Below are 11283 nucleotides of genomic sequence, written 5' to 3' on the forward strand. Positions count from 1 at the left end.
GGTCGCTCTCATTAGTAAGAGAGAAGAACGTCTTCTCTCTTACACGGCGTTTGGAGTTTTTGGCCCCGAGTCACGCCCTGAGCCACTTTTTTCTTCCTCTCTCGGTTAAGTCCTTGAAAGGCCACTCTGAGGCTTCATCGTGCAGCTCCGGAAGAATGTCCGGAGGCATGCCGGTAACACTTTGGATCCATTTCGAGTCAACCAACGGCCAATTTGAGTTTTGCCGACATAATACCAAGAACTTACCAGAAGACTGCAGGATCTAACAGCACCTTCGACCCCCTAAAGGTAGGATGAAGTCCCACTACGTCGCTCCATAAGGCCGAGGACGAGGTTGGCACTACGGGATCCGCAATCCAATGCATTTCCTCTTTCACCCATTCTGTTAAGCTCTCCGCTGCGGGCGTGAGAAGTTAAGACAGGGCATGCCATCTTTTCTCAGCTCAAACGGTTGCTGCATTGTTTCTGCAACCAGTGTCCTAGACTTTCCAGAGAACCGACTTCTCGTGTACATAGTAATAATGCTGTTTTCTTGTTTCGATGCTTCAGATAGATGAATGATGCATGCAACCTAAGGAAAAATAGTATTGATTACACTTCATTTCAAAGTGAGATTTCCAGCCTTGGAAATGCTAAGATGAAAAACTCCAAGATCTCTCTCAATGTAACTACGTATGAGAATGGCCGAATGGTCCTAGAAACAAATAGATAGAGACTGGAACCCAGCGGCCAGCCTTTTTCTATTTTCTCTTCAAAAAGAGAGCAAAAGACAAGGTGGCGACGCCTTAAATTAGCCAATTGAAGTTCCTGGTGTTTTCAAAGAGAGTAGTCAAGGTAGCATATTCATCACTTGAATGCCTTTGCTAGGACACAGAGTCCTCTAGCTGTTTCAGTAAGGTCGGAACTTCCTGGCAGCTCTCAACTGTTGTATTCGTTTTCTATCTTGCTCGAATTTACTCTGCAACATCATTATCTCTGCACCAAACGAAAATTATAAGAAAAAAATAACAAAAACCACATCGCCAGGAAACATCCTAGCTCATTCAATGATCAGATTGCCCATTCAGCAGGAAACTGTAGTCAAATGGTCCCCAATAATTCTTGACAGGTGATGATGCTTTGTATATGCAAACTAAAACCAGTAGCCGAGTGCCAAATAAAAGTCGACTACATGGACGTTTATGTGCCACATCGACAAAGATGCATTTCCTATATCCAATCGAAAGTGTTTACAGCAATATCAGACAGAAATCTCTCTTTTTGTATGTGCTAACCAATATTTGATGTTCTTTCTCCTCACAAAAGAAACCATCTACTGAACAATGAAATGGAGAAATCAACATGCTGGAAGAAAATGGAAACTTTATGAATGCCAAAAAAATTAGACAGTGGTAGTCATTGAAGGTTATACAGCAGTAAACATCATGAAGGCTTAAAACCAGGATAAGAGAAGCACACACAATTGGGCAAACAGGATAATAGACAGGCCATACAAGCTCGAATGCATGTCATGCATGATGTGCCTGCATATAGCTACAGACAGACAACATATGCAAATAGACATGCATAGGGACACATCCGAATATGGCCTATAGTATGCAGCTCCATACAGCTAGGCAGCTATTTTGAATCTTTGATGAAACAACCAAAGAGCGAGGAGATTTCTATTTAATGGGTCAGATCTAGGCAAAATATTGAAATGTCACATGCTCGATCATCCCACTTCAGAAATTAGCAGATGACACTATTTTGGCAAGTTATTGCATCGTGAAACATATGCTCCGTGTACGTGTTCAACATTATAGAAGTGTGAAGAGAAGCGCAAATAAAAGTAACAAGTATCCTCCTGATTTTCTGAATGCATTTCATCACCCCAAGGACCTATCTAGCATGTCTGATGTTAGTTTATTTAGATATCAGTAACAGAAAATCAATATGGTATGTTAATGAAGTAAAATTTTACAAACAGGAGCAAATAAGGGAGGAGAATAAAGCTGAAACAATGTGAAAAAAAGCAACTAAAAAAACCTACTATCAACATTCCAAAGTTGCTCGTACTATTGTCTTAGCAACAAAAGAAGTTTGGCTCTTACCCAAGCAGTAGTCTCTAAAAAGAACGAAATTAAGCTACAAGAGAAACTCATCATACCGCTCCTCTGTGCTTCTCGTCTCTGAAATCGGTAAAAATCCGACCCAACTTCCTTGCGCTTCTTCTTAGCCAGCTTGTCCTCCAAAGCAGCCTGGGAAACAGAGCCAACAACAATTCCACTTTCACTATCTGTGGTCTTCTTCCTTCCTTTGTGATGGGTTACCACAGTCCATCCTCCCTCTGCAACACGGGCTTCTCTTTCTTTTCTTTCCTGTGGAGCGAGAATGATAAATGTGAATACAAGTGTGGCTAACTGAAAACTGCCGACAAACTGAAAGAAATAAATTAAAAGATCAAGCATAGGTAAATAGAAAATGATGATAATTTATCATTCAGCTCGGTACAAACACCAACCAACATGTATCTGAAGTAAATATCACTCATACAAGAATGAATGCACAAACATTTGAGTCTTGCAAAACAGGGAAAATGTCCACACTGAACCAGCAAAAACCAGTAAAACATGGCAATAACCTCATGTTGCTGACAAGAGGGCACTTGATCATTTCATTCACCCATGCCATGTTAAACCCGACTCTTTAGGTTTAAACTATATTCAAAATTACATCATCAGTGAACCTAGTTGTCCCGCTGGGCAAGCATACCTTTGAGATGATGGCGAGGTACATAAATTGGGGATACTCTTTTATTCATGAAACATAGCACCTTAAAAGGATATGCTGTCACTTTACAGGGATAGGTGCATGACCATTATCCACATCAGACAATACTAAAGGACACTCGAAAAACCAAATAAGAAGTAAAGAATCGATAGATCTGCAATACCTGTTCCAGTGTCGCCTCGTGAGTGGTTATAAAATCATCAATTCTTTGTTGCAATACCTCTATTCCCGGTCTTTTCTGATAGTATTCCATCACCCACTCTGCATGTCAAGTTCATATGAGGAGGTCCAAACAACGTGGTTCCATGTGAAAAATTTCCCTATGATTGCTCCAAGAAGTTGACAGTGACAAGATTGAAACAATTCTCAGCCCTATTTAGCAAGACTCTCAGAGTGCATCTTGGCGATGAAAAATAATCAAAGGAGGAGTTAAATTTCATACTCTTCATTCCTTTGGATTCGTCCTCATCCCCAGAAGAAATTTGATGAACATCATCCGGATCAGGTTCAGAGTTCTTATCCACTACTTGGTCAATATCTCTTGGAGACTGTAGGAGCTTCCTTTTCTTTCTCCTAGCTTTCTTAGACTTACCTACAGCGTGGGAAGAACAATGAATCACTGCTCACAGAAAAAGAGTTATCGTCAACAACCAATATTGCATCTGTCAGGTAAAACAACTACTTTGCAAGCCACTAGTTATATTCCCAAGGTAAGGAATAGGATTCAGCTACTACCAGATAACCTCAGAGCCACCACCATATCCTTTTCAAGAACATCTTGATAATGGCTCTTACATACCCCTCATAGTCATAGGCAAATGTCTGATTCCTTACGTTTTGTTACTTCAGAAGTATCTCCATTCCCTGAGGAGGAGGCAGGATGAACCTCCCCAGGATCAGGATAGTCATTCTTTTTCAGTAGTCGGCCAAGTTCTTCCAGAAAGTCGCGATCCTTCCTTTTCTTTCTCCTAGCCTTCTGAGTCTTACCTGGTACAAAGGTGAAACAAGAAACACCAGTAAACAATATAATTTGATCCACAATATCTATATTGTAAGTAGGGTGAAACATTTATCTGCAAGCCTTATCTACATTAATTCACAATAAGAGCGTCTCCTTCCATAACTCCTTTAGAGCATACTATCATTTTCCTATTACCAGACAGTCTCAAGGCCAAGATGATATATTCTTTCACAGGACATATCGAAATAAACTGTATGTATCACTAATAAGCATAAGCAAGCATCAAAGTTTTTACTTTTCATTCCTTCAGAAGCATCCTCAATCCTTAACAACATATGATGAACCTCTGGATCAGGTTCATCATACTTTGTTGATGGGTGGTCACCTTCTGACAAGTCATGATTCTTCTTCTTCTTCCTCTTGACCTTCTTCAATTTACCTGCATCATGGATAAGGCGAATAACAATGAGAACAAATGCTTTCTAAATAAAGTAAATGCGATACTTCGCAATCTTCATGACGCATTGCCCCCAAAACATGATTATTCATAGTCATCAAACTTCAATCAACAGTAGTGAGATAATAGAATCTAAGGATCCTACCAGCTGCATGACCCTGATAAAAATAGGAGACAAATTGTGGGACCAGTCGGACCATTAGACTTCAGTCTTCTACCACCTTCCGCATACATATATTCATAGCCTCAAACCAATCCCAATGGGTTAATCACTTTCTGGATTGAATTATTTAGTGAAAACAATGAACTGTAAGGAATATTCTTTTTGCAAAAAAAAAAAACATATCACTGTAATCTAAAGAAGGAGCTAGCTGTGAGGAAGATCCTCAAACACAACTCAACAATCAGAGTTTGTTGAATCATAAACAATAACCACAGTACTGACCAAACTAAATCCTACACCACCTCACTTTGCTCTTCATGTCTATTTTTTCGCTTATAAGGGGAAATACGCGACTGAATTCTTTTCAGAGTAGCATGCACATATCGTAGGACCACTCAGACCATTGAAATTTGGATGAGTCTTGTGTCTTCTTCCAACTAAGTACATTTTCCCATTAGGCAGGCCCAGGAGTATCACTTTCTCGATTAAAGTTATGATAAACTAAATGACATTTTCCTAGCATCAAAATCTCAGTATCGACCCCTACCCTTAAAATCAGAACTATTATGTTTTTGCAGTAACACAATGGCATGTTTTTCTTCGTATTTTCTTGGTAGTGTAAGCCCTATGTCTTCCTGCCAATAGTATCGTCAATTTACTCCTCATGGAGATTCCTCAGTAGCAGTTAAATAGTATATCACATAATTTTGATCCTTTCTACTAGGCCATGTGTGTGTGCATGACACAAATACACATGCACAGGCACATGCACCCACCCACCATACACACAAACAAATGCACACACAAACACCCTCCAACCCGCACGCACACATACACATAGAGAACATACCCCCACACACACATACACAGAAAACATGTATTGAAAATGAATGGTATGCAGCACTTTGCATAAGAAAAAATTCCATTTCTTACTCTTCATTCCTTCTGAAGTATCCTTGTTCCCTGACGAGACACGATAAACCTCCTCCTTATCAGTTTCATCATTCTTTCCCAGAAGCAGATCACCTTCTTCTGACAAGTTTTGATTCCTTTTCTTCCTCTTCCTCTCGTTAGCCTTCTTAGACGTGCCTGCAACATGTTGAGGTAAGTATCAAAGGTGTGACATCCAATGCTTCGAATGAAGTAAAACTGATATCTCACAACCCTCATCGTGCAGTAAACAATTATTCATAGTCATCAAATTTCAATCCCACTATTGAATTCATACAATTCTAGGATCCAAAAACCCGATTGTAGTATATGATCTTTGCTACAAAGAGCAGCTGAAAAATTGTAGGATCAGTCGGACCAGTAGACTTCTCAAGAGTCTCTTGCCTTCTACCAAAGTAAGTGTAGTTTCCCATGTCGCAAGCCAACGAAGTATCTTTTTTTCGCTCAAATTCATTTTTAAAATAAAAAGGCATTTTCCTAGCATCAAAAGCCCAGTGTTCACCCCTACCACTGTCGAAGTAAACATGAGCAAGAACGATAAGAAATCATCATAGATATCAATTTCCATACATGAAGCCATAATGTGAAGGACCTCAAACACAACTCAAACATCAGAATTACCATTGTCCTCCTCAACAACAGCCACAGCATCAACCCAACAGACACCAGCAAAACCTTCACGTACTCTCAAGATTTCAGTTTTCATAACATTGCGCCAGTATTTTCCAGGAAAAACATGCAAAAAGTGTCTCCAATACTCTCATTCTTTAACTTTACTGAATCTTATTTAGTCTCAAGTCAGGTGTCCAGCATTGCTTCATTGGGTTCTGTTTGCACATAGGTGGCTTTCAGTGTAGATTCAAGGTTCATGATGATTGCGTGTATTAGTGCGAGCAAAATACGATCACCTTCACTTTGTTCTTCAACCCAGGAAGGTATATTCAGTCAGAAGTCTTGCATAGAGGAGTCAAAAATTATGCACGAGAGAGGATTGCCATATTGCAAAACCAGAATGGTGAGTTTTAACATCCTAATTGGAAATAATGCTACAATTTTAGTTTTTCTAGCTTAATGTAGCATGTAGCAGGAAACCAAGATCATAGATCTATGATTCCTCAAAGACACTGCTCCAGCTTTTACGACTTCTGCTACGAGTAAATTTCCATTGCAGGCACCGACAAGCAAACAACATCACAACCTTATTGCTAGTTATAAACTATATAATCCAGTATTCGGAACTTCTGGATGAAAAAAACAAAAAATATTGGCTAGTATTAGCAAACAAAAAGTACAGCTACATACTACTGATTCCTTGAGAATGGTCATCCACCACAGAAGTATGATCGACCTCGCTCCTGTCGGGTGCACTGTTTGTTTCCTGTAATTGGTCTCCTTCATCCCTTAACTTGTTATCCTTCTGTTTTTTCCTGACATGTCTCTTTGACTTACCTACATTGCAGAAAATGCTAGAAACAATGAAAACTTGGTAACAAAGTGCAATAGCCAAAGTTCACTTCTACAGAGTGCATACTTGCGAGTCCAGTACCATTATGCCTTGAATTTGGTAATGCATATTCTATTTACAACTGAGTATAATCATGACAATCACTAAGAACAGTAAGATACTCACATAAAGAGGCACGTCAAACTCCAAAGCAAATTAAATACTAGGTAGCAAAGTGAAAGGCCAATTTGCTGGAAGCATGGTGTACCCATATGCAGAAACACAGCAGGAGGCAAGAATACCATATGCTTGAGCAAAAAGAATTCAAGGCTAATGAAGAAGGAAATCAAACTGAAGTCAGACAGATTTGTTCCAAATCCAAACTATCGACGAAACAAATAGATCACTAATACCATGCTCAGCCTCCCATTGACCCCCATTATACTGCCCACTAGAACCTTTTTTCTCCATTTTTCCCTTCTTACCAGATGATCTGCTTTTTTCCATTCGTCCACTGATCTAACCAACCTACTATGAGGGGAACCAATAGGAAGGTGGAAAAAGACAAAACAACCATGCTACTCCTAAGCCATCTGACTTGCCGATTGCCATTATTGAAAATATTTACCTTTCTTCTCTCCATGCTCTTCCATTATGCTTCCAATTTCCACTTGATCTGACATCGTCAAATAAGAATAAAAGGCCGAACAAATTGACTCCATCAGACATATGCTACATTGAATTCTATGCATGATATATCACTTGTAGCAAGAGTTTCACATTTTGTGGACATTAACATGTAGGGGTATGGCATGCACATGCTAAAAAACCAAGGCCGGTCACTCACATCAAGTACGGGACACAAGTACCTACAGTTTCTGGGAAAATCACTAATCAAGTAACAAAATGAGGACATCAAAGGCATTGCCAGAGGAACATTCTCATACACAAAATACATACTCCAACCCAAATCAGCATGCACAAATCTACTCTGATACAACACAGCTTCATTAAACATATATCGAACAATTGGTAACACGGGTTCAGAAGGTAAAGGAACAGGTCTCTACTGAGCGAATTCCCCTGCTTGCAGTTGGCAAACAAAAACCCGCACCACAATCATCATATTGAGTGAACCAGGATCACTTATGCTCTTGAGCTTAAGTAAAGTCGGATTCTCATACTAAGACATTTGCATCCCCTCTCTTGTCCATGAAAAACAAGAATATTTGGCTAATGGGACAACAAAGAGCGTTGGCGAAGGAAGACTAAACTAATGAAGGATGTCAAACACGGACAAGTCCTCAGCATTCATTAAAAGTTGGGAACTAAAATTACTAACCACAGATAGACAGACAGATAGACAGACACAGACAGACAGAGAGAGGGAGAGAGTATCGAACCAGAGGCGCGGGTGGTTGCCAACGAGCTTAGCCGCCGAGGACGTGCAACGGAGAGCAAGCGATGGCGTGGGTTGTTGCGGGGAGGAGAGGCGCGCGTACGGTGGTCTAACGTTGAGGCTTCGAAGGCGCGAAGCCGATGGTGGCGGTGGCGGTGGCGGTGGGGGAGGGAGAGACGAGACGAGAGAGACGGGGCGAGTGAACCACCTTTTCTTTCCCTAGTCTCTATTTGTCCAAACAAGTTGTTCATTTTATATTAAACTCTATTTTACTTTTACCTAACTGAAAACGCTTATTTAAAAAAAAAACGAATTTAGAGTAGAATTAAAACTTATAAACTGACAAAAGTCGGAACGAGAATAAAACATACATTAAAATTGAACTGAAAAATATCGAGCACATTATTTAATTTTTTTTTCTCAATTGGGAGTTCGTTGTTCCTTTGAATGTTTCTCAAATCTCATGACGACAGAAAATGAGACGTTAAAGTTAGTTTTAGATTCGGTTTGCTTTTGAATTTCTATTCTTGAATTGTGATTGCCCTCTTTTTTTTTTTTTTTGGCCCTATTTTCTAGTGAAAATTTCCAAATAAGGGCGTGAAATGAATTATGTTTCGGATAAGAGTCTGAAGTGCTTTCTTTGTTTGAAAAAAAGGATTTGAAATGTCAATATCACTATCAAAAAAGGGGCCTAACTTACTAGCTGATTAAGGGCATTTTTGTCATTTTATTTTATTTTATTAATATTTTTCTTTATATTTTACTTTTTCTTTTTTTGAAAAACTTTAAAAAAAGTAAAAGTAAACAAAAATAAGCGACCCACCTGCGCATGGCGTAGTTGGTTGAGCTTGAGCCCTTCTTCCTCTCATAAAAAGTTGAGGGTTCAAATCTTCTGGCCGAGTTCCTCGATTTAAGAGGAGGGCCCCGGCGGTGGGTTGCTGGGCTAGTCTCCCTCAAGGTATAGTCACTAGTTGGCCCTCGGGCCAGACGCCGGGCAAAGCCTGGTGGGGCCGATGGATCTTAGATATAAAAAAAAAAAACAAAAATAAGCGAGAAGAGAGACACAAGCGGGAGGCAACGCTCCCTCTTGTGGGCATCGGTGCCTCGGCGAGGGTTTGCGAGCCCTTGCTAGAGTTGGGCGAGGTTGGGCGACCCTCGCCCGAGTCCGAGGGAGGGCCGCGGCCCTAGACCCGACCTTGGCGATAGACGTGGCCAAATGAAATCGTGGGCTCGGAACCGGCCCTTGAAGGGGGCGGTTCCCCCCTTCCCCCTAACGGTTCTTTGTTGCTTCAACAAAAAAAAATTGATTTTTTTTAAAGTTAAATAACCCTCCCATTCTCTATAAATACATATCCTCTCCCTTTCATTTTTCTCACAAATCCTCATATTCCTGGATATGATTCTCGTGAGTATACATATTGAGAAGACGACGACGATAATATCAACGTTGTTCTCATTCCGAACGTCGAGCACGTCCCAACACAAAAAAGTCTTCATCCTCCTACCGTTATTGAAAAAACATCGACGGCAAATGAACCGGAATGGAAGGGCCGAGAGAGTACATCCAACTTGTGGCTGCACTTCGACAAGCTATATGATGAAAGCGAAGGTATAAATTGTAAATATTGTTAACAAACATACAAATTTACCAAAGGAAACGGTTACGGAACATTCTGTCGGCATCTAATGAAAAAATATCCAACACAAGCGAGGATCGACATTACGCGACAACAAATTTCCAGGTACGCCAATCCTAATACTCATCCTTTATTCCGTTATACCGATGTACTTTATAAATAAACATTAGCTAAATATGTTGCCCTTGATCATGCTCTATTTACTACTGGTGAAAATTTTAATTTGAAATTTTTGATAAATACTTGCGTTGGTTCGCAAGCACCAACTATTCTGAAAACCACTCTTAAATGCGAACTTTCGCATCTTTATAACAAATAAAAAAAATATTTGGCAAAATTTTTTGCGGAATCCAATGGACGTGTGCATTTAGGTAGCGATATTTGGAGTGATCTTTGGCAAATTCATTCTTATATGGGTGTCATGTGTCATTTGATAGGTGACGATTTGGACAATTCAAAAAGACTTATTGCATTTCGAGTTTTTTATGAAAAGCATTCGGCTCATAATATTTATAGAATAATTATGCAAGTTTTAGAATAATATAATTTGATAAATAAAGTATTTTCAATTGGTTTTGATAATGCCACCGCAAATACTGCTTTCATTCCCAAATTAGAAAATATTTGTAAACCCTCTTTTGGCGGATAATTTTTTCACATTAGAAATGCTTGCAATGTTTTAAATTTATGTGTACGAGATGGTTTACGAACTCTTGAGACTTCTCTAGCCCCAATAAAGGGTGCAATTAAATTTTTATAGAGTCGTGCCCATTTTATGAAAGCATGGAGAAAATTTTGTAAACAACATGAGAGAAGAGAAAAAATGTTTTCAAAAGATATTCTGACTCGTTGGAATTCTACGTACGAGTTGCTTCATCAAATTTTTGATTATAAAGATTTATTATGTATGTTTATTTCGCAAAATATTCCCGAAATGGTCGTCCAGTAACACTTTGGATCCGTTTTGAGTTGACCAACGACCAATTTGAGTTTTGTTGACATAATACCGAGAACTTACCAGAAGACTGAAGGATCTAACCGCACCTTCGACCCCCAAAAGGTAGGACGAAGTCCCACTAGGTCGCTCCATAAGGCCGAGGACGAGGTTGGCACTACGGGATCCGCAATCCAATGCATTTCCTCGTTCACCCATTCTGTTAAGCTCCCCGCTGCGGGCGTGAGAAGTTAAAGACAGGGCATGCCATCTTTTCTCAGCTCAAACGGTTGCTGCATTGTTTCTCGAACCAGTGTCCTAGACTTTCCAGAGAACCGACTTCTCGTGTACATAGTAATAATGCTGTTTTCTTGTTTCGATGCTTCATATAGATGAATGATGCATGCAGCTTAAGGAAAATAGCACTGATTACACTTCATTTCAAAGTGAGATTTCCAGCCTTGGAAATGCTTAGATGAAAAACTCCAAGATCTCTCTCAATGTAACTACGTATGAGAATGGCCGAATGGTCCTAGAAACAAATAGATAGAGACTGGAACCCCGT

General features: G+C 39.8%; 1 protein-coding gene across 2 annotated transcripts; it reads right to left on the bottom strand.

The window, feature by feature from the left end:
• Positions 1–743: 743 nt before the first annotated feature.
• On the bottom strand, positions 744–8374 carry LOC115731559 (kinesin-like protein KIF21A). Of its 2 annotated transcripts, XM_048272826.1 has the most exons (10): positions 8152–8374; positions 7377–7435; positions 6607–6753; positions 5287–5442; positions 4029–4172; positions 3607–3759; positions 3215–3364; positions 2936–3033; positions 2150–2360; positions 744–975 (listed from the first exon to the last, which is right to left on the bottom strand). In XM_048272826.1, the coding sequence occupies exons 2-10, from the start codon at positions 7429–7431 to the stop codon at positions 890–892; spliced, it is 1200 nt and encodes a 399-aa protein (XP_048128783.1). In that variant the 5' UTR covers positions 7432–7435; positions 8152–8374; the 3' UTR covers positions 744–889. The 2 variants fall into 2 exon arrangements, with proteins under 2 accessions (XP_048128783.1, XP_048128784.1); XM_048272827.1 differs by lacking the exon at positions 5287–5442.
• Positions 8375–11283: the final 2909 nt, after the last annotated feature.

The sequence above is a fragment of the Rhodamnia argentea genome, chromosome 11, assembly GCF_020921035.1.
Source record: "Rhodamnia argentea isolate NSW1041297 chromosome 11, ASM2092103v1, whole genome shotgun sequence".
In the NCBI taxonomy this organism is placed as follows: Eukaryota; Viridiplantae; Streptophyta; class Magnoliopsida; order Myrtales; family Myrtaceae; genus Rhodamnia; species Rhodamnia argentea.

Coding starts and splice junctions, on each gene's coding strand:
- LOC115731559 (XM_048272826.1), bottom strand. CDS start 7,431: ATGTCAGATCAAGTGGAAATTGGAAGCATAATGGAAGAGCATGGAGAG. Junction 4,173..5,286: donor TACTTCAGAAGGAATGAAGA/GTAAGAAATGGA, acceptor TCCATGATGCAG/GTAAATTGAAGAAGGTCAAG. Junction 3,034..3,214: donor CGAATCCAAAGGAATGAAGA/GTATGAAATTTA, acceptor CTTGACATGCAG/AGTGGGTGATGGAATACTAT.